Source organism: Sinocyclocheilus anshuiensis, unplaced genomic scaffold (genome assembly GCF_001515605.1).
Source record: "Sinocyclocheilus anshuiensis isolate Anshui unplaced genomic scaffold, SAMN03320099.WGS_v1.1 scaffold363, whole genome shotgun sequence".
In the NCBI taxonomy this organism is placed as follows: Eukaryota; Metazoa; Chordata; class Actinopteri; order Cypriniformes; family Cyprinidae; genus Sinocyclocheilus; species Sinocyclocheilus anshuiensis.
This window is the reverse complement of record NW_015552568.1, coordinates 124,590-147,949: the sequence shown is the minus strand read 5'-3', so window position 1 is coordinate 147,949 and position 23,360 is coordinate 124,590. Positions and strand designations below refer to the sequence as shown.

At 35.9% G+C, this 23,360-nt stretch overlaps 2 protein-coding genes across 5 annotated transcripts in view; one reads left to right on the top strand and one right to left on the bottom strand.

The window, feature by feature from the left end:
- The window catches only part of LOC107664984 (sperm-associated antigen 17-like), a 16,286-nt gene extending 4,157 nt beyond the window's left edge, over window positions 1–12,129 (bottom strand). Inside the window, 31 exon segments of the mRNA XM_016455691.1 lie at window positions 2,246–2,355; window positions 2,834–3,004; window positions 3,090–3,214; window positions 3,296–3,428; window positions 3,499–3,701; window positions 4,024–4,153; window positions 4,277–4,437; window positions 4,674–4,821; window positions 4,923–5,086; window positions 5,233–5,346; window positions 5,455–5,569; window positions 5,674–5,928; window positions 6,026–6,078; window positions 6,234–6,370; window positions 6,638–6,792; window positions 6,912–7,010; window positions 7,126–7,163; window positions 7,296–7,481; window positions 7,569–7,713; window positions 7,938–8,048; window positions 8,153–8,278; window positions 8,534–8,654; window positions 8,896–8,951; window positions 9,401–9,562; window positions 9,721–9,911; window positions 10,073–10,267; window positions 10,378–10,543; window positions 10,692–10,823; window positions 11,069–11,128; window positions 11,272–11,412; window positions 12,019–12,129. Coding sequence (XP_016311177.1) covers window positions 2,246–2,355; window positions 2,834–3,004; window positions 3,090–3,214; window positions 3,296–3,428; window positions 3,499–3,701; window positions 4,024–4,153; window positions 4,277–4,437; window positions 4,674–4,821; window positions 4,923–5,086; window positions 5,233–5,346; window positions 5,455–5,569; window positions 5,674–5,928; window positions 6,026–6,078; window positions 6,234–6,370; window positions 6,638–6,792; window positions 6,912–7,010; window positions 7,126–7,163; window positions 7,296–7,481; window positions 7,569–7,713; window positions 7,938–8,048; window positions 8,153–8,278; window positions 8,534–8,654; window positions 8,896–8,951; window positions 9,401–9,562; window positions 9,721–9,911; window positions 10,073–10,267; window positions 10,378–10,543; window positions 10,692–10,823; window positions 11,069–11,128; window positions 11,272–11,412; window positions 12,019–12,129 — 4,214 coding nt within the window.
- Window positions 12,130–12,344: 215 nt separating this feature from the next.
- LOC107665008 (SAP30-binding protein) overlaps window positions 12,345–23,360 on the top strand; it is a 17,235-nt gene continuing 6,219 nt past the window's right edge. For all 4 annotated transcript variants that reach the window (XM_016455732.1, XM_016455731.1, XM_016455730.1 and 1 more), the window contains exons 1-5: window positions 12,345–12,480; window positions 13,009–13,127; window positions 13,914–13,958; window positions 16,720–16,762; window positions 20,965–21,053. In XM_016455732.1, the coding sequence (XP_016311218.1) occupies window positions 12,387–12,480; window positions 13,009–13,127; window positions 13,914–13,958; window positions 16,720–16,762; window positions 20,965–21,053 (390 nt within the window). In that variant the 5' untranslated portion in view covers window positions 12,345–12,386. The remainder of the gene's footprint in view (window positions 12,481–13,008; window positions 13,128–13,913; window positions 13,959–16,719; window positions 16,763–20,964; window positions 21,054–23,360) is intronic.

Sequence of the window (23,360 nt, the reverse complement as noted above, 5' to 3'; positions counted from 1 at the left end):
TGCTTTTTTGAACATTTTAGCAATTTAAAAATATTAAAAAATTATTTTTTTACACGGCACCCCTGCTCTCTACAGACTGCACCCCGGTTGGGAAACACTGCCATAAAATAACCCGGTATCTGCAGGATTTTTAAAATCAAATTTAAGACCTTTAAATAACTTTTTAAGATCTGCACTTCACATTTCAGCCTTTAAACAGTTTTTAAGAAAAGGGATGAGTCAAAAGTATCAATTATTATATTACTTTAAACAGTTATTATCAATTAATTATTATATTAAATAACAAATATCTCAATTGCATTGTCTGTAAATTTGCAACAAACAAATGTACAGAGGTCCTTTTTTATTAGTGGCCTACAGAACATTCTCAAAACAACCTAAAGGACAGTTAAAAAGGGCTTAATTAAAAAAAAAAAAAAGTTATTCCAAATGGTACCATAAAATAACCTGGTATCTGCAGGATTTTTAAAATAAAATTTAAGACCTTTAAAGACCTTTTCAAGATCTGCACTTCACATTTCAGCCTTTAAACAATTTTTAAGAAAAGGGATGAGTCAAAAGTATCAATTATTCATTTTAATTAATTATTATATTAAATAACATATAAATATATCTTAGTGTCTTAATTGTTTAGATTTTTATAATGCATTAGCTTTTTGTCTGGTTCACATTTAAAAATATGTAGCAAAAATAGCAGATGGGCTTATTGAAAAAGCTAATTCGTTCTCTGCCAGCAGGTTTCACTTTCGGAACTGCACATATAATGGTTTCCCTGTGTGGGCAGAACAAAAAGCTGACTGCAGCACTCAAGTTTATTCAGTGAAATTGTAGCCTTTTGAAGTTTAATCGTCATATTAATCCATATAGCAATTGTTGTCTTTCCGTCCCCAAAGACCTCTTATAATTTAGACTTTTTGTACCATTTAAGAGTTTGCATGGCCTTAAATGTAAACAATTTAACTGAAGACGTTTTAAGGACCCGCGGAAACCCTAATAAGAACATAGTCCAGTGCAAACATTTCTGTCATGCATTTGGCAAAAAGCTTTTGTTGACTATGAATTTTACCTTTGAAATTTGAGGCAAGTGCAACTCTGGCGTCCCCGTTGTTTGTGAGCAGTGGTGTGATGGCGATTTAAATAAAATACAGATTTCCAAACAATCCAAACATATGGGTATCCCCTTGAACTTGGTAAAAAGATCATCTGTTTACCATATTGACTTGAAAATACTGTTTTCATGGTCAGTTTTTCATTTATTATTTGCTAAAGTTAGTGAATGTTTACATTAGAGTGCACGTCCTGCTACGCTGAAATGAATAGGGGAGCGGCTGGAAACTAGCGACCTCTCCTGGTTGGAGATAGTATTAACATCATAAACTGAAAGCAATCTTTAAAAAGACTTGCTTTTCAAATGTTTTAAAATTGATCATCCGAGTCTAATATGATCCAGCGGGCCGTACTAAAAGACACTGCGGGCCGTATACGGGCCTGGTTTAGATTAATCGATAAATTAATCGATCGATTAATCGAAATAAAAACAGTCGTTAGTGGCAGCCCTAATGTAATTTACTCCTGTTATGCAAAGCTGAATTTTCAGCAGCCATTACTCCAGTCTTCAATGTCATTCAGAGATCATTCTAATATGCTGATTTGCTGCTCAATAAACATTTCTTATGTTGAAATGCTGAAAACAGTTGTGCTGCTTAATATTTTTAAGGATACTGTGATCTATTTTTTCAGCATTCTTTGATGAGTAGAAAGTTCAAAAGAACAGCATTTATTGGAAATACAAATCTTTTGTAACATCATAAATGTCTTTACTCTCACTTCTGAGAGTAAATTTTTTATTTCTTTATTAAAAAATAATTATTTCATACTTGCTTATTAAAAGTATTAATTATTTTCCAAAACAAATCTAACTACTTTAAATATATTTGTACAGTACTGTATTTAGACACAGAGAGAAAGGCCAATGACTGCACAATCAGGTGTGTGTGTGGGAACACTAGCATTACATCAAATAACTGCATAAAACCAATTGCAGATAAAAATAACTAAATGGATTACATGTCTTTTTGTAATACTCATTTCTGCAGTCAATATTTTTTATAATGACCCTGTTCCTGATATCCTACATAGCTATGCTAGTTTCGTGTCTAGTCTTTTAACTTTCCAGTAAACTTTCCATAATCTCTAAGAAAATCTACTTTAAGTGACCTTGGGTGTGTATTCTGAAGGGACTTACCTGGGTGGGTGTGTTTTAAAGCCAGCATTCTGGTGAAGCTCTGTTTCTGTCTCTGGCTCTTTTGTTTCTGATCCATTAGCCATGATAGTAACCTGCCCATCTGCATTAACCTGCATACAATATGTTCTGGATTTTTATTCAGGATGACTTGGATAGAACAGTCTGTTGTCACTTCAGTGTTGTTATCGTTAACTAAAACTAAAAATTGTTTCCAGTAATTGACATGAAGCTGAAATAAAATATAATTATATATAATATTCGATTAACAATTTAAACTTAAAAAGCCTAAATGACAATTTGAAATATTGCCCTGGCAAGTACTTAAATAGCATCATAAAATAATATTACAAAAATAATAAAATAATATAAAAAATGAGAAAAGCATAAAAATGCAAAAAAAAAAAATATTTAAAATGATGAAAAGTTAAAATATCAAGATAATTCAAATATGAATAAATAATAATACTTGTCACTTTGCAACAGCCACACAGAATTGCTGAATTGTTGTTTACATCCTCTCAAGTGTTTTAAAAAAAAATACATAAGTAGAAAAATACATATTCACAATAGACATTTCATAGAAAGTACTTGAAAGTGGTTCCCCTCGGGGTCTGTCACATGACATAGGACATCTGCTCTGTGGTTCATCACATATTGGCCTAGTGGGTTCCTCTCTGATTGCTCTTGAGACTGTTTAGATGTGTACACCACCCCACCATCCTTATCAATAAGAAGAACACCTCCACCATGAGGATAAATCTACAATTAAGTTGAAGAGAGGAGAGAGGATTTACACATGATTTTGCCACATACATCTCACATATTCTCCCATCCATCCTCTTACTTTATATGATCCATGCGCAGTTGCGCTGATGAAGGTGCCATCCCCGAAAATAACATCACATGCTCTTCCCTCATAGTCCATAATCACCGTTGCAAATTCAGCTTTTTCCACCCGAACCAGTTTCTCTCCTGAAATCAGATTTAATCACTTTCAGTCAACACTGTAAGAACCTTTTATAATGTTACTGCATTAAAACACTCTTGCACCTGAGCTCAGATGTTGTTGCAGCTCCCCCTGCTGGTAGAAGGAGGTAATACGCGTCCCATCAGCGTGATCCACTATCACCGTGCCATCTTTCTTCAGCACAGACAGCACTTTGTCCTCTCTTGTGACCACAGCCTATACATGTATCATCTGTATTACAACAATCAACTATTGACACAAATGAGATGAATCACAAGACACTTACTGTCCCACTGAAGGGGTCTGTAGCATGATAGGCCAGTATCGGCTGCACTTTAACTTCCTTTCCAGCCACAGAGGCGACTCTGGAGCCAGAGGGGGTTGTGGTGGTCCAAGAGCCACCGTTAATCTCGAGATAGTATTTTGTTCTTTCATTTTCTGTGGACTTTTGTTGCTCATCCTCTGTATTTACCTTAGAATCAGCCTTGCCTATGAGAGAAAAACATGTTGAATATACTTAAAGTGGACATTACACAGTCTCTCTCATTCATATACTTATTCATATTCATATACTTATCAAAAGTGTGAGGTCAGTATGATTTTTTTTAAAGAAATATATTTCAGCAAGGATGCATTAAACTGATAAAAAATGACAGTAAAGACTTATAATGTTACAAAAGATTACTACACCAGATTTTTTTTCTATATATATATATATATATATATATATATATATATATATAGTGTGAATAAATAAATCAGTTTTCAGTAATGGTTTTCAATTTGTTTGCACTGATGTGGTATTCGCTACCTTTCTTGTCTTTGGTGTCCACTATCATCTCTTTAATAGGATCTTCCTCCTTTAGGAGTGTGTGTGGAACCAGCACACACACTGGTCCAGAGTCTGGACTCGTACTGACTGTACCATCTGCAAATAAGACCTGAAACACGCACATATATTGTATACTTCCTCCATGAGGTCATTATTTCATTAGAAGTGTGCTTTTTGTGCTGTATTATGTGGCATAAAAAGTGCACATGCAATCGTGTGTATATGTGAATACCTCAGTAGATCCATCTCTCTTGTGTTTGATGACAGTCCCTCTGCCGGTGATGACCCTGGAGACCTCAGTGTGTATGCTGACGTCTGGGGTCAGATCTGATCTAGACCCTGCATTATAAAATCTCTGTCGTATCAGCAGAAATTGGACACAAGAATCCCCATCTAAAAAACACAGATAAGACCTTACAGATGTTCTCTGTGTCTTGAAACAGAGAGAATAAATAGAATAGGATAGGCCTATTCTTCAATATCAAAGGCTAGTTATGCAGTATGTCAAGCCCAGTAAAAGTCATGACAGCTCAGTGTGCTTTTACTAATGTTTTATCATGATTAATACAGAGCAGAAATTAATAAACCTTATGGTGCATGAATTTTATGTACACAAAAAAGCATATCACCTGCTGAGTCCTCACAATCAAAGTGCAGGATGAGTCCATTGGGAAGAGATACATACAGATTGAGGAACTGTGGAAGAGAGGAATCGTCTCTGGGATCACAATGTACCTCAGGCACCTCAGAAACACACATTTGTGAAGGAGATAATGGCTATTTAGTTATGATGAATTGAATGCCAATCTAAACAACACATAACTAATTTAAAACCTAACTAACCAACATTTTTCCATTATTATACTTTGTCCAATTACCTGTTCCTGTAGTTGCTGGCCTGTACAGATGGCATTGGGCACAGGGGGTTGGAGAGTTTGACCTCTTGTTTTAATCGGTTTGCTCTGACTGCAGGAGAGCTGAATGCCATTGGCCAGTACAGCATGAAAAGAGACAAATTTCTCGGTCTCACAATCTGGTTTGACTCCATTAGCAGCTGGATTGGGCAAAACAATTAGTAGAGTAGATATTTAATATATATATATATATATATATATATATATATATATTTAGAATAAAAAGCTTTTTTGTATTTTATGCAAGCTATTGAAATAGTTTTGCAGCACATACCTTGTTTACTGAACATGTCAAAATCCTTTAGTTTGTCCTCTTTTTTTCTCTCTGAAATGTGTGTGTAGAAGTGATGGCCATCCTTGTTTACACATACTTTCACTTGTGTCAGCCCTAGAGATGTAAACCAATCGTTAAAGGTTAAACGGTTAAGTTCATAATATAAGGTTAACCAATTTATATAAGGCGTAAAATGTACATGTACATGTACATTTCTCAAACCTTGTGTGAAGTGAAAACTCTCCACATCAATTTGTCCTCCATCACAGGGATAGAGAGACTGAACTTTGCCAGCAACCTGTACCAGTTTTCCATTTAAACTGTAGCCTGTGAAAACCTGTGTGAATTATATAACCATTTAGACATTTCATTTCAAAGTTAGCACCACCAAATCTAGACTATAGCCAATAAGCATTTTATGTGGAAATATATATTTCAGACATTTGTTCTAATCTCATTTGCTGGTTCTTGAGGCGTCTCTAGCATGTCTCTGGTCTTGTCTCTATGTAGTGTAGCCGAGCTGGGTGTTTTGGACATGTTGTCTCTACTCTTTTTTGAGGACAGCGGAGTCTTCTTGTTTTCCTTTACTGAGTCGATTCTCTCTCCTACTTTCGGTGTTGCTTTTCCTCCTTTTTCTTTCTTAGTCTTTTTGGATTGTTCGTCCTCCTTTAATCTTTCCTGCTCGATCTTCCATGCCTACAGTAAATACATGAGAAGAAAGGCCAGTGTAAGGATCATGAAATCTGAAAATGTGTATAATATAAATATTTATATGTTATGGTTAACAGCTCACTTTGAGAGAGTCCTCTCTTATATACGGTTCTAATGTGTCTGAGATTGGGGAGTCTAAAAGAAATAAGCTCAGTTTTAAACATGCACATCATTAAATCCATAGTAACGTATTTTTTAATATCTAATATAGTTGATGTATACATATGTTGTCTATATGGTTTCTCTTGCTCAGAGACATATATATTTGACATTAGTTATGAATATGTTGCCTCTCTTCCTGTCAGTCTCTGAAGGGGTTTGAATGGGAGTTCTTTCTGCCTCTTTCTTCTCCTGCTCCATCTGCCATTTTTCCTCTTCCTGCTTGGTCCATTCACCGATTGAGTCTGCCACATATTCCAAGTAGTTCCTACAAGAATATAACATTATACTGATATTATATTATATCATTCTGCATATTTTGTAACTGACATTTTTAACTGTAAATGTCAGTGTAGCATTTACTCAGTAGAATGTTCCAATATTGTCAACGTATTAGGAAAACTAAAAATGTAAATTCGTAAATAAAAATCTTGGTATTAGAAAAATGATCATTAAATGCATCAAGCAAATTTTTAAAAATAAATTGGCTTTGGATTATTGGACCATGTAAAATTTTGATGATGAGACGAAGTACCTGAAGCCCACATCTGTGTGAAGTGATGCATCCCAGAATTCTTTGCAACTCCTCTGAGGGCTCATGGGATTTTGGCAGATGACATATATTGCATTGTCTCTGCAACAGTGAAATGTGTTCACACATCTATAAGTCTCACACGCAGACTGAAAGACCTGAAAATGCAGAGGGATTCCTCATTTGTCATTTTTACTGCAATTTCTAATAGATTTTTTTAATTATATTGCAAAAATATTAAACATATGGATACAAGATGAGATTTGAAGGTGAGTACCTGTGGGAAAACATAAGCACTGTGTTTCTCTACAAAGTTCCAGTGTCCCAGCTGACGAATCAATGTCTTCTGGAGATCTGTTACAGTTACTTCATGACCCTGCTTTGATTAAATTTATTAGTAATTAAAAACCAATCACTTGCTCATGATAGTGTCAATATAAATTTTAATTTAATTATAAATGTTCAAATTTCAGCTTTTTTTCTTGTCATACCGTTTGTTCATCAGTCCCAGCACTGCTTTTTGCTGATCCTTAAAAAATAAAACAACTTATGTGTACAACAAAAGACTTTAACATTGCTTTAGAAATATTTGTTTAGAATTTAAATGTATTTGAATCACTTAAAGTGAACTGTAATGGCTGCTCTTGTGCTCTCGTCACACCTGGTATCCTTCTGTTGCTCCAGTACAGATGTTTGGTGAATTCAACAGGGTTGTCCCATGGTGTGGGGTTTGGAGGATCTGATTGAGATCCTTTAATACAGCCGCTCTCATCCACTGTAGTCAACGGCATGCTCTCAAACACAAACAGCTGGAGAAGCCTCTGTAGCTCAGACCAGCTCATTGACTCTGAAGATACACATTAAGAATTTACTTCAGGAAGAATTGGACCATAAGTTAATATAAAAACAGTAATTCATTGTCATTCCTCCTCACTGTCAGTGCAGAAATGCAGTAGCTCCTGTGATCTGGTAAGTCTATCAATGGCGCTCTCAGCGTGTCTGGACATCAGGTTGGTCCACACATGGCTTTGCTTCATGATGTCTGCTTCAATTTTGATGACATCAAAACCATCTAGGACCTGTAACATATGCATAAGTGTACAACACTTTTGGTTGATAATTTAGAGGCCTTAGAAATTTGCCTAAAGATGATACAGTAGACTTTAGGGTTAAAACATTATCAGTGTATCCAAGAGGGCTAATGCACAGAATAAAACATTTGTGCGTGCTTTCAAACATTTTTGTGTTCGAATCCAACATCCTTTTTATTATGAGCCTTGTGAATGTATGTTCACATGCTCACAGGAAGCTGATGGAGTCTTCTCGCTCTCTCATCATGGTGATTAAGCAGGAGCGGGTGTTTCTGATCAGTATTCTTTGGGCTGTTGTGCATCTCAAGATTCTTCATGAGATCCTGCCATTACACCAGCAGAGATAATAGAAAAACTATAGTTAGATTTTGATTTAGAAACCCAGTGACTTTTTGCTGTTGTTGCATTGGTGTGATCCACATTTTACCTTATTGTCTTCTTCATTCTGTGGCAGACTCAGCACAGATGAGAGCATGTAACTGATTAGATCTTGATCTGTTTTATCACAGCGCTCTTCTGAATCATCAGATCCTTCCTGTTCTGAAGCCACCACCTAAAAATCTCACAGGAAGTCAAATTTAGCAGCCAAATCTTCAAAGAAATCAACATCTTGCAGCAGATGCGCCTCGTTCAGTAGGGCATGTGTACCTATTTGATTGTAAAACCTGTGTGCAAATGTTAATCAAAAAAAGTTGCACATTTTTGTTTATTTTTATATTTATGTCTGTATGCTCATACAGTGATACGTTCAGTAGTCTTTTATCTTTTCAAATTGAAGGCTATATTGAATCATACAAAGTGCCCTTACCTGTTTTAGCATGCAATGCAGTATAAAAGGCACAGATTGGATTGCAGTAGGAATCCTGTCCAGTAGGTCACAGTAGAATCTCATATCCACCTCTGTGCTCAGAACAGGAGACTCTGGCTCTGCTGAGGAAACCCAAAGGTTCAATTTAAGAATATTTTGAGTGTACACAGGATTTTGTGCTCTTACTTTAAATGACACAACATTAATTAAATCACAACTTTAATACATGTTATTGTTGTTGATTACATTTTGCATGAACGTCCATGGGAGACTGTGCAACTTAAATCTTAAATTTCTATGTATATTTTATATTGTGCTTTTATTTTATATGTAAAACCAAATCTCATTAATAGTGTATCATGTCTTGTATACCAGGGTCTTCCTCTGATGCTACTTTCTTCCTTGGGGGTTGTACAACCTAAAACATAAACCATGAAAAATATCATCACCAAAAAAAAAAAAACAACATGTACATCCTGCCACAAGAAGTGTCTTCTGAAAGGAACTGCATTTGAGAAAAAAACTGCACTTGCTACATTCAGGGTTTCTGCAGGTTTTTTGTTTGTAAATTTAAGACTTTTTTAAGACCAAGTAAAGAAAATTTAAGGAATAAATTGAAGGGAAAAATATGTTTTCAAACTGTAATGGTCTAGTAATGAGTTGTATGTAACATGTCAAAGTTTAAAAAGCAACTTCCAACCAATCTCCATTACTTTTTGAACGTATTGTATCTTGATTTAAGGCCGATTATATTTGTAACAAAATACTGAGGAAGGTATTCATTTTTTATCAATGCATGCAGCATTTAATGCCATGACTTTATCAATCATATTAACAACACTACTATCTGTAAAGGCTGATGTGTACCTCAGTGGAGCTCTGCGGTCGGGACTGCTGGATGGATCTGCAGGCCTCTGGTACCTGGATAAACCTTATACAGCTGAGATAATGGCTGTACTGTCTCCTCCAGTCCATGCTGTCATATACAAGGCATGCCACCCCCTCAAATATAGCAGCTCCAAATGCCAGCTATAGACAGTAGTGGTAGATAAAGTAATGTAATATGTGGAACCTTTTTTTTTCTTTTTTTTTTACAAGGGTTTTAGATATATTATGACAATCAACACACAACACATATTAAACAGAAACCGAAAAAAAATCTGAATCACAGGTAGAAGAAAGTGTACTTCTTGTTCTCCATTCACCATTGCTTCAGTGTTGCCTTTGTCCTGGGGCAGCAAATGAATCTTCACATTATAGTTCAACCTGGCAACATCACTGAGCCTGGATCCCATATTCCCACTGTTCAAGACTTGATCCAGCTGCTTCCAGAACACATCTAGCTCCCACTGCCTCTTTTGTTTAAGTGTCTCTACTTCTGAACACAAGACGAGTTAATACTGGATGATTTTACATTTTGATTTTGCATGCATACAAATATAACATCAGTCGTCCAGTTTGAGCTAGCCTGCATTTTCTGCATGCACTGTGTAATATAATTTGAAAGGTATAAACGTAATAAAATTCTTAGCAATTTGCCTTGATCTTCAGTTGAGTGGTGATTCTCATCTGCCACTGTTTCATCTGGAGCCTCTAATTCTTCTTCTCTATCTAAGCCCAGTTTAATGATATTGGACACGTGGATACCCAGATAGTCCAATGCAGAGATTAAATGAGGCTGGCAGAACCCCACAATCAGGATGTAGTGCTGCGGCCCGTCATCAGGCTCATCATCTGAACACATATGTTCAAAGTAAAAGTTAAAACACTGTTCGCAAACCTATTTTACTTTTGTATTCTGATATATGCAGATATTTGACAAGAAACAATACAGAAATGGACACCTATGTATTTGATTATATTTTCCTCTTCCCCTCTGCGTTTGAGATTGGTGTCTTTGGTTGGAACTGGAAGCTCGGCAGCTTTCTTCCCCTTTGCTGCTCCTTTACCCCCCTGGTCCTTGCCGGCAGAATTCAGTCCTGCTTTAGCACGGGCGTTATCCTCTATAGACTTTAATACACATAGTCTGTGTTACTGTTCATCAGAGACATGTTAAAAAAATTATGCATTGCATATTTAATTAGAATTTGTCACATATGCAGTGTAAATTTGAATAGAATAATTGACATGACATGAGCTGTTTGTAAAAAGCCCTCACCTTCTGCTCAGCAGCCCTCCTTGCAATGTCATTATTTTTGATGGTCAGAAGCTGAAACTTTATTAATTTTGCCATCAGGTCCACAGTAATTTCCTCTCCAACATCCATTATAGACTTTGCAACTTCAGTCACCTACAGAAGCACAAAAGACATTTAACTGAAACCATTAATAGACAACATAATTTAGCATTATTTAGTTTATTTATTCATTTTATTTCATTTTAAATTTCAAACTGATTGGTTTTTTGTTTTTTGCTCCAAAACTATACATCCACCGTAGGATGACTGGATCTTAAAACTATACATGACCAATACATTTTTGTAACTGTAACACTATACTAACATTTCTCTTTTTTATGGTGAATAACAATTCCCACCTCACAAAACATGGGAACATCTTTGGTCTTTCTGGTCTTTGGGTTTCCCAGTTCATTGATCTGTGTCACAGAAGATTGTAATATTTCTTTAATGAAACACAATTAAATGTCATTCCTTTCCATCACACCCATCTACACTTCCTTAATAATACTCTCTAATGATCTAATGTGAATTATCACAGAACAGAAACCATATTTCAGACCTTTTCCAGAGTGTCCTCCCAGGACAGCACACTGAAGAGCTTGCGCAGGGGCTGCTGGACCGCCTGCAGGAGGGCGCTGATGAGCTGTTCGTCCTCTGCTTTTTCTGCCTGCACCATAGACAGACTGGCCCTCCAGTCATTCTAGTCATAGATGATTCAGAGGAGAAAAAACATAAATTTTGTCTAATAACAAATAAAAAAAATCTAGTTCCTGGAGGGCCACAGCCCTGCAGTGTTTAGATTTAACCTTAATTAAATGTACCTGATCCAGTCCTTCAGGCTTATTTGAAAACTACATGGTATGTGTTGGAGCAGGGTTAGAACTAAACTCTGCAGGGCTCCAGAGTTTGACACTCCTGGTTGCAATGAACGCAATGAACGTTTGCGTTTCTTTATTTAAAAGCATAGTTCATCCCAAAATGATAATCAGGCACCATTTACTCACTCTCACGTGGTTCCAAACCAGTATGACTTTAATTAATCCATGACACAAAAAGAGATGAATGTTAGGGGGTCACCTAGTCACCATTCACTTTCATTGCATATTGATATATTCACATACACTGAAAGTGAATGGTGACTGAGATTGCCATTCTGCCACACATTCGGTCAAAATGTTTAGAACAACATGAAGATGAGTAAATGATGCTGATTTGAATAGATCAATTAGAAGATATGGGATATAGAAGAAGAAGAGGAGGAAGAAGAAACAAAACAACGGTTTCTTGAGGATAATTTATATGTTACCTCTTCAAATACAGCAGAAGTAAGAGCTGTTTCCCAGTTTTTATTAGCAGCAGCTGGCCCAGTCGGAGTAACCCCAGATGGAGTAGCACTTTTATTCCGTTTGGGGGGCATATTCACTCGAATTTCACTGTCAGTATAACGTCGGTTGTAATAAATACTACCATTAAGTTATTTTTAGTCGTTGTTCTTTTACTTTAAAGTGGTAACTCTAACAAAAGTTTGAATGTCTGATCAAAGTTTCCAAAAGCGTCGTGGTAACCTATGGCAACCAAACAGACCTGCGTATTCCACGCGACGCGCGTTTCAAAACGCCGAGCATGCGCACACTGAACATAGCATAACGTCACTATTGTGCGCCAGCGCTGAACATGGCGAGCGGTAAAAAGAATGCTATTCTCACTTCACTAGCGGCTTATGGAGATGATTCAGAGCAGGATTCAGATCCAGACACAGATGATCAAGGTATAAACTCTAATTAGTGTTAGGAAAAACATGTAAATACTGGGACTTTGCAACGCTGGCGGCTTTGTTGTCGATGTAGGGGTAACGTAACGTTAACGTACGCGTCGCCATAAATAACTGAGAATGATAAAATGTTGTGGAATAGACAAAATATGACTTCTTTTTTAAAAATATATTACTGTTATGGGCTCAACTGGGTATTTTATTAATTGCTGGGTTGTAGTACGGATGCTGTTATGATGAACAGCTTACCATTGGGTTTTGTAGAGGGCAGTGCATGTAAAATTGGTTTATTTCCTGCTTTATTTACTTAATGTTGAAGTTTTTTAAAATGTATTTTCTTCTTCTGCTTTATGTAACTTTATGCTTGTAACCTTCATTGACACGACAGTTAGCCTCAACTGTTATAACAAAAGATCTCATATTGGTGTTTTATGGATTTACAGTAGCAACAATAACTAGTAACTAACTATGGTATTTAACTGGCCTCAGTGGAATTGAAAGAGCTTTTTTGTGCTTGTCTGTCAGAATCTCATGGTGGATTGGTGTGGGCTGGTTACGGAGAGGAAGATGTGAGTCGTGTGGAGGAGGCAGATGAGAAGCCCTCGGAGAATGAGGACAGTGATGATGACAGCACTAGAAATTCGGTCAGTCTTAACCACAACTTTCAGTTTAGGGGTTTTCTAGAAGTGTCAGACCATTACATTCATGTAGAATGTAATTCACAAAATTAACCTTCCGTCAATTAGAGAAGATCAGAGCCAGTTGTAATAAAAGGAAGTAACACTACATTTTTGCAACCACAAACAATTACAAGAAAAAAAAATAGTGATCATAGCACTTGATTTGAAATATATATATATATTTTTTTTTCATTGTCCTTTTTTTAATTATCAGTGTCATTAGGAAAAAAAGAAACATTTAAATAAAAAGAATTTAAATTGTTGCAGATAATTAGAAAGTATATACAAATTTCCATCTGTTTTTAATGCACATTATTCTTGACAGCTAATAGGATTAGTGCCATATAAAAGTAAAAAATGTCCCATAATTTAGCAACACACTGATTTGTTGAATTAAAGATTATGATCTAGTAGTTCTGATATTTGGTACAAATATTATTTTTAAATCAAACGTTAAAAGGTTGCTTAGTTGCAAATTTACAATTGCCCCTCTTTTTTTAATTTCAACTGATTATTTGATTAATGCCATTTCCCACTGTCTGTGTCAAGACTGTTATATGACATGGGCTATAACTGATATGATATTAACTATAATTAAGTTAATCAGAAAAAGTCCACAGTCAGAACGCAATTCACAGTCATTCTCAGAGCACCATGGTTGAAACTTTGTACACCTGAAGGGGGAGCTCTTGGGTGTGGTTTTGGGTGTAATGTGGCTGTGGTGACCCATGTTCATTTTTGTTTTCATAGGAAGAGGAGGAGTCAGACTCAGGGCGGACCCAAGATGATGTGAAGGTATGTGACCCCACCTAAATTCCCTATCTGACTGCTCTGGGGTTCAGGGTATCTAACCCAAGACACAAGCCTTGTCCAGACATTTGCGGTCTTGGCCACTTGAGAGCGTGTGCGCGCGATAGGAAGTAAGTGCGCAAGACTGTCCCAGGTCTTAAAAATGACAAAGCACAGTGCCCTTAACGCACACTAAATCCACACTATCTCGAATATCGCTCTGGAGCGCTATTCGAGGCTTAGTGTATCCCATCATGCATCATGTTCTGGAAATAAATCATGAGACTTTTTGCCGAGATCTTGCGAGAGGTCACGGAAACCTTTCCAATGTAAGTTAAATATTAATATAATAATTAGATATTACAAATAATTTGGTAGAAAAACAGTGTTTTTACTTTTGCAAAAAGTGTTTTTACTGGTGCAAAGATGAGTTGTGATATTTATTTTGTACAACATTTTTTTATAATTTAATTAGAAGCACCACAAATTAAAATTATGTAATGTTATAGGGACTACTGAACAGACATTTAGAAGTTGATTTTAAAATGCAAAGTATTTAAAATTAAAATTAAAATAAAGCTGTGTAAACACTTGCATTTTTACAACACTATAAGTGTGTCCCATCAGGTAATGAAAAGTTCGACACACACTTGTGGTCTTCATGCTCACTTGAACGTCATAGAAGTAATCAAGTGGTCAAGTGCAAAGACTGCAAGTGTGGGTATTTGGACAAAGCCACACCCTTCCTCAGTTTATTGCAGTGTTAACTTATGATTGGTCTCAAACCAAGACAACACAGCATCACTCCAACTGAGGAACAACATGTGTGTTTGAACTCGCAGAGAAGGGTTATATGAGAGTAATACAGCATGTCCTTAATGTTTTGATGGATATTTATTGAAAATTAGGCCGGGTTATGCGCAGTTACTTTTGTTATACATTAATTTAAAATGTACAAAAATTGTTCAAAAGTTTGGGGACAGTTAAATGTATTAGATGTTTTTAAAAGTTATTTGATCAAAAGTCAAAACAGTAATAATACAAAAAATTATTATAATTTAAAATTGTTCAGCAGCCGTTATTCCAGTGATCGATTTGGTTCTCAAGAAACTGTACTGCTTAGTATTTTGTAAAAATCAAACATTTTATTCCAGGATTCTTTGAGAAATAGATCAAAAGAACAACATTTATTAGAAATAGTTTTTTTGTAATAAAAAGTCTCGACTGTCACTTTTTATCAATTTAATACATCATTGCTGAATAAAACTGACCCCAAACGTTTGAACAGTAGTGTATATGGAATTCACATGGAATTCAAATTTTCTGATTATAAGTTCCAAGAGCAATAATCTAAATTCCAATTCCATCTAAAAGGATTTCAGATGTGCAAAGCACTGCAGTGTCAAGTTATTTCATGCACTAACATTACTTTTTCATAATAGAAGCTTGCGATGTTGCATAAATTTAGAGCCACACCCCAAAGACAGAACACTGTTCGTCATGCTTACTAAATAAGATCATCAAAGCATGTTTTGTAATAAAATAATTTGATTAAATTAATTGCTTAATAATGACTTTTCCAAATGTAAGAGTTATGGTGCTTTTTATTTTTATGTGGGTTCAGTTCATTTTTGTCCTTTCGACTGTTATTCACCCAAAAACTACAATTCACATTTACTCACTCTCTTGTTGTTTAAAACAAGACAATATGGTGTTTTGAATTTAATTGTAACTTAAAAAGGGGAATTTTGAAGAATCTTTATGCACCTATTGCATAAAAACACCAGCATATGGGTTTGGAATGGCATGAAAGTAACTATTCCTTTAAATGCAGGCTGTAATCTTCACCTATTAAGTGTCTTATTACTTTATGATTCAGACTTTTTTTTGTCTTCGCTGTTGTAAAAGTGCATGCAGGGGCATGATAATGAAATGGCAAGAAGTAGATCCATTAACCCGTGGTCCCATTTTTGGGCTAATCTAAATGAAAAAGACCTCTTTTAGGGCAGGCCCCCTGCCTCAGTGGAGATAGATGGATCCTTTTTTGTCTCACATTGTTTTGCCATGCTGCGTTTTCAAGTGAATGGACTGTTGTTAGGATTTGTGCTTTTGGCTACAAGAGATTCATCTCTTAGTGAGTCATATCTCTCTTTCTCTGTGCTGTCCTAGACAGATTTTCTACTTGGGCACTTTTACGAGACCATTCTTCCATCTGCACATCCTGTTGCTGAGTGACTGTATGTGTGAGATTGTGTAAAGGAGGACAGTGAATAGAGGGCCAGTGTATTTTTATGCACATTTTCAGGGCTTTTGCACTGTGGTGCTGTTTTCATCACCATCAGTTTTTAAGCCTCCCAAGAGAGATATTTTGTGTTTTAAAAGTGTTGTTTTTACAGCACAGGATTAAACTTATTTCTCATCTGAATAGCTAGTAGTGTATTAGGATCTTTTTTTTTTTTTTTTTACACAATTTAATTTAAAAAAATGTTTGAAAATTAAAAAATGTTTATCCTTTGGCTCTGCTGTTGTTGGACTTGGAGTTGGCACAAGGGGGCACTAACACTTGTTAAATGAACAAGCATACATTGTTATTAGCCCATGCTGATAATGTCAAAATGGCCAAATATTAATCCGTCCTAACAATATTTTACTTGGTCTGTCGTAATTCATCTTATGTACACGTACATGCTGACTTGAAACGACATCGGAAGGAAAATATGTTATTGATTTTCAATTATGCATGTTTGTCCTTTTCTTCTTTTCATAGGATGTCACAGAAGTGGAGGTTAAAGACCCCAATGAGCTTGTTGGTAAGTATAAAATTAATAAATTGTACTGTCATCTTCAAATAATATTATTTTTTTCCAAATTTAGCTTGGATATGGTAGAGAGCACAGATGTGTATATGTGCTCCAGGCAACATGGTGTAATCACTTTGTCAGAGAGTGGCTGAAGTGTGTGTGTGTGTGTGTGTGTGTATGTGTGTGTGTATTGACTGTGCCCAGGAAATGAGTGATCCAGGTTAGATTGCTTCAATCTTGTTTTATGGAAATCCTGTGTAATTAGTTTGATTATAAGTGAGACCTCAGGATCATCACTTTTCTATTAAACCTAATACGGTAAGTATGTGATGATCCTGGTTGATTCTGGTAACAATGATTTCTGATTTAGGACTGTTATTATATTAGTAATCATGTAATCTGAGTATTTTGCAGGTAAATCAAGTCCTGACAATAAAAAAATAGCAGCATTTCAAGGATGCAAAAATGCTTCATAATGTCCCATTTATAATAAGCTCAACTTGAAGTTCTGTAATCTGCTGCTTTAAATGCTCAAGCACTTTAAAATCAGGTGGAATCCATTATTATCGTTATAATTGTGGCATGGACTTCACTGTTCTCTTAGCTTTAGAATAGTTATTAAAACTTTATAGTTAGGCCTTCGTGATTAGTCTCCTCCTTTCCAATTCATAAAGTAGTCAAAGATTTAATTTTTATTTATTTTATTTATTTATTTTTTTTTGATGCTCAAATTTTTAAAAAGTTATTGTATTGTACTGAAAGCTGTCATGTGCAAGTATCTGTGCCACTAGCAGCTCTGAATGAAAATGCTAAAAAAAAAGCTCATCTGCCATTTGGTAAGACAAACAGGTAGCCTCACACCAATCTTGCTTATGAATTACTTTGTCTCTGTAAATGAAGCTGAAACAGGAAATTGTTTTAATATACTATACGTCAACATTAATATCTTTTTGGTATTATTACTTCAGCCTGATATAGAGAAAGAGTGGAGAAAAAAAAACAACTTTTTGATGTGCAGCATTATTAACAGACATAACACACGGAGGCTGCACTAGAAGTTTGTGATGTGGAGCCCTTAACTTTCCCTTTGTGTTTGTGTAAAAACGGTATTTATAACGCCACATATCTTTCTGATGCAGTCAGAGACTGAATATTCTTTTTTTTACGGTTGTAGGGAGTTACAGTAAACAAGACACTTGGGCGAGTAACTGAACGTTCCACTTTGTCTTGTTTTTTTTCTCGTTAAAATGTGCAAATATCAGAATAGACCGTAAGACAGGAAGGTCTTGTCGGAGACTCAAAGATTTTCTTTGTGGTTGCAAGACAGAAGATCTTTAGTTTCTTCTCTAATTTTCCCTCCTTCTCTGTTTTTGGAGTCTTTCTGAGATGGGAGTTGGTGTATGGGCTTTGTGTGTGATTGTGCCACTTGTTTGGGTGGACACTGAACTCTGAAGATGCCAGAGAAATGAGTCACTTACAGTCAATGTATGATTACTCTGATGGAGAGGAAATGACAAAAACCGACCGATGGAGAGAGTTCTACTGTTCTAAGATCAGCTAAGATCACAGTGCAAATCAGCTCAGGGATAAGAAATCTGAGAGCAACAGGGGTTTTTAGAGGTTTTTTTTAGAAGACCCTCATCTTGCCAGCATTCCTGTGCACACTTGCTGCCTGCTGCTACCACATTTACTCTAATCACACTATAATTATTAGGATATGCTTGAATGCTTTATAAAACACAGCTTTCAGACCAACTACATGAAGCTGAATCCTTGACAGCCACAAATATAATCACACTCTCCTAAGTCTCGTAAAATGACAGTTTTATACTGAAGTTTTTTTATATTTTCTAAGAACATTTGAGCTGTGTTTGTCTTTGTTGTTCTGGTTTTGTTGCTAGGGTGTTCTGGGTGGTTTCTAGGTGGTCACTTGCAGTCAAAAGAGCCCACATGTCTCTGTATAATGTTCTGGTAACTGTAGTGGCAACTTTTGGAAGTAAAAATCCCATTTATTTTATCCATAGGGAAATTTATTTTTAAAGATAATTTAAACTGTTAAAGACAGACCTACTGTGAGCTATGAGGTTATTAATCGATGGTGTATGCTTTTATTGATGTCATCAATCCCCTTTATTTCAACTTATTTTTAACTAATTGTTTAACAGTGGAATTCCTGGTGAAAACTACATTACCAATGATTCTGCAAAAAAATCTCCACCAATCAGAAAATCAAAACAAGCAAATTGAGCCAAAAGAGCTCTTAAATGCCCACTCAAATGCAGTTTTATGTTCTGAAACGACGAAAATATTTGTGTGTATTTTGCAATAAATATATATTTTTTTGTTTGTTTCTATATAAATAACATCTTTAAATCAGTAGTTTAATATTTCTCTTTTTTTTATTTTGATTGTAATGCATGGGATTGTATTTCTTTACCTCATTAAAGCCTAAATACACAATCTTATTATTGTCAAATTTTTAAATACTCTAAACTTTGTATTACAAACACGTCTTGTTTATTTGCCTCTTTATGATAAATCACTTATATTCCTCATTTGTACGTTGCTTTGTATAAAAGTGTCTGCTAAAATAATAAATGTAAATGTACTTTTTTTTTTGTCTGAAATGTATGTTGTTATTCACCTCGTAGCTGGTTGGTTTGGTTCATGGCTTTAACAAAGACTACTTGAAAATCCCTATGGAAAAAATAAATGGGAAAAATACTTTCCAAAACCAAGGCCACTAAAACAGTGGATGGGGACTGTTGCAATCTATACGACACAGGTTCCTCCTTCAGTGTAACTATAACATCCATCAGGTGAAAAATAATTCTGATCACTTAAACTCACAATTTGTGGTGTCATTTATAGACGAGTTATGCGTTAAAGTTTAATACAGAGTCTAAAATATCTAACCGTAAGTACAGTATGGGTGTGCATGATCTGTTTTGCCACAGGGTTGTTCCCGAAAGTACGGTTTACGTAAGGCTGCCCTGGCTGAAAAATGCTTTTACCTTTCCGAAGTACCTCGGCAAGTTTCCATCACTAGAGGGCCTGTTTTTACATGTTTATGTCTGTGTGTGTGTCTGTGCATTGCTTAGGGAAGCATGCCACATCTAGAGGGCCCCACCCCAGCCCTTCCCTGCTTCTGTGTGTGTGTGTGTGTGTGTGTCATGCGTTTTAACAAATGGAGGCATGTTTTGGCCCACAGTCACTGCCTCAGACTTGCCCAGAACAGCAGCCAGGGGATGTGAGAGAGGCAGATGAGGGAGGAAGGGTGTGTGGGATTGAGAAGAGAGGAGGTGAGGTGAAAGAGAATTCGGCAGTAGCCTGTTCCAACCAGTATGGTTTGAATAGTGTTCACTGCTGCATGTGTACGCAACCACAAATTCCATTTCTTGGTAATTCGCTCCAGAGACGTCTGACGAAGACTGCTGATAGACACTTCTAGTTTGAGGGAATAAAAAAAAATTATTATTGCAAATGCTTACGAAATTGAAGAAGTAGTTCAGTGTCATTTAAAAAAAAATTTAAATGAAATATAGCTTGAGGTTAAAGTTGCATACAGAATCCAGAATGTTTGTTTGGAAACTTCATACCACTGATGGGAGTATTTTTTTGTCCCCAGTTGATTTCTTTGTTTATTTATTTATAAAAATGTGCTTCATGTGCTTTTTTTCTTTTCTTATTTTTTAAGTGATATTTGCTTATTTCTGCCTATATGAAATATGTAAAAGTATATATCAGAGAAAACTGATGTAACTGCACAACTTGGCTTATATAAATAAGCTTGCATTATATTTTTATATTATAAAAAAAAATAAAAAAAATCTGTAAAAATATATTTTTTAAATGATCAAAGAAACAATATGTAACAAGTAAGCTTGCAGTATATATTATGTTTAAAAAATAAAATATAGGTCATTTTTTATATATTTTGAAGAAAAAAACAAACAAATAAGCTTATATTTTATTCTTATATATATATAAAACAAAAATTAAGCAACATAAGCTTGAATTTTAACAACATGAGAAAAATACTATAGCAAGATTGCATGGGCGAGCACTACTAGGTTTTCTTGAGAAAATATAAAAATCTAGTTTTATGAGCATACTGTATGACTTGCTGTCATTAATCCACTGCAGCATTTTATGTTTTAAATAAATTGCCTGTATTTGCTGTCTTTGAGTATTTTTTTCCTTCTTCACAGCACAGTTTTCGGAGAAGGTTCGAAATATGTCTCCAGATGAGATCAGAATTCCTCCTGAACCTCCTGGGCGTTGTTCCAGTCATCTGCAGGTGAGATGGTTGCTGTATTCTGTTTGAGATGTTCTTGACTTGCTGCCATGGGCTCCAATGAGAGAAATCTTGTGGGCACTTTTTCACTGTGCTTGTTTTCTGATAGATGCTAGTCTCAGCTATCAAATAGCTTGTCCACTGATCATTTACAGGCCTGCATTGTGCATATTGCACAAACAAATGACAAAAAAGTGGGCCAAAATCAATTCTAATTTGATTAGTTGGCTGCTGTGCAATGTCCAGGAGTCACATATGTACCCACAAAGCTGTGTTAAAGACTGCTGCAGTGAAGGTGCACGTTTGTGAGGTCATTTTCAAACCTTTAAAGATAATGTTTTTTTAGGCATTTGGTAATAAATGTCTTTTAAGCACACTTACATTTATGAAAAAAATCAAAATCAATGGTTTTTGGACGGACAGAATTTGATTGTTTTTAGTTGTACATCCTTTTCTTGAAACTATTGCATGATTATTTAAATGAGTGTTTATTGACTTTGATAATAGACTGCCATGAAATTTCAGATTTGCCCATAAACATCACGTAAAAAAAAACAGTGGTTGGTCTATTTCTCACAATTTAAAATAAGTTCACATTTGTTGGATAACAATATGATCTAACAATAAACTATTTATTAATTTAAGGTTATGTTAATTTCAACATATAAATACTTATTTAAAATAACAGATTGTCCATTAACATTAGTTAATGCATTGTGAACTGACATGAACAACAATGAAGTGTTTTATTTTTATTAACAAAAATTTATAAATACTTCAGAAAATATTGCCCATTGTTAGTTTTGGTGATAGTATATTGCATTTAAATAGAGTTTTTAAATGAAGTCATCATCAGTCTAAGCACTGTTACTTTAATTTGCATAAATACTTTTGTGAATCAGATGCTAAAACAACACCGATTGTGCATGCAAATGAAGAATGCGATTAGTGCTGTTCATTCTTGGTCAGGTCAAGTCACCTTTATTTATATAGCGCTTTTAACAATACAGATTGTGTCAAAGCAGCTTTACAGTATTAAATAGGAAAATAGTGTAAATAAGGCAAAAGGACAATAGTAAACACTCAATTTTCAATTAAAGGCAGTTCATCATTGAATTCAGTGATGTCATCATCCAGCTCAGTTCAGATTAAATAGTATCTGTGCAATCAAGTCGACGATATTGCTGGAAAATAAGTGTCCCCAACTAAGCAAGCCAGAGGCGACAGCGGCAAGGAACCAAAACTCCATCGGTGTGGAGAAAAAAACCTTGGGAGAAACCAGGCTCAGTTGGGGGGCCAGTCTCAGTTCAGTTTAAATAGTATCTGTGCAATCAAGTCGACAATATTGCTGGAAAATAAGTGTCCCCAACTAAGCAAGCCAGAGGCGACAGCGGCAAGGAACCAAAACTCCATCGGTGTGGAGAAAAAAACCTTGGGAGAAACCAGGCTCAGTTGGGGGGCCAGTTCTCCTCTGGCCAGACAAACCCGCAGGTTGTTCCAGCAAAGTCAGATTGTGCGGATGACTCATCTGGTTCCTGTGATCTTATCCCGATGGCCGTCTAGGAGACAAGGTTTTCACTGGGGATCTGCCTCTGGGGCTCATCTAGTTGTTCTGGTCTCCGCTGACAATCAGGGCTGTCGAGGTCATCTCTAGGTCCTGATCCACCATCTGGGCTGGATACGTACTGGATCCGGGTGACTTCAGTGACCATCTGATCTGGATACAGACTGGATCTGGTGGCTACGGTGACCTCGGAATAAGAAAGAAACGGACTAAGCTGGATACAGACTGGATCCGGGTGACTGCAGTGACCATCTGATCTGGATACAGACTGGATCTGGTGGCTTCGGTGACCTCGGAATAAGAAAGAAACGGACTAATATTAGCGTAGATGCCATTCTTATATCGATGTAACAAGTACATCACGTCATCTGCCGCCCGCAGTTGATTTTGATATTCTAGGTATTATCAAATTGCCAGAGTTTTGAGAACACAGCAGACGTGGAGGACTATAATGCAATAAGAGCTCGCTCAAAGATGAGGTGCTAAACCATTCAGGGCTTTATAAGTAATTAGCAAGATTTTAAAATCTATACAGTGTTTAATAGGGAGCCAGTGCAGTGTTGACAGAACCGGGCTAATATGGTCATACTTCCTGGTTCTGGTGCTAGAACTCTAGCTGCTGCATTTTGGACCAGCTGGAGTTTGTTTATTAAGCGTGCAGAACAACCACCCAATAAAGCATTACAATAATCTAACCTTGAGGTCATAAACGCATGGATTAACATTTCTGCATTTGACATTGAGAG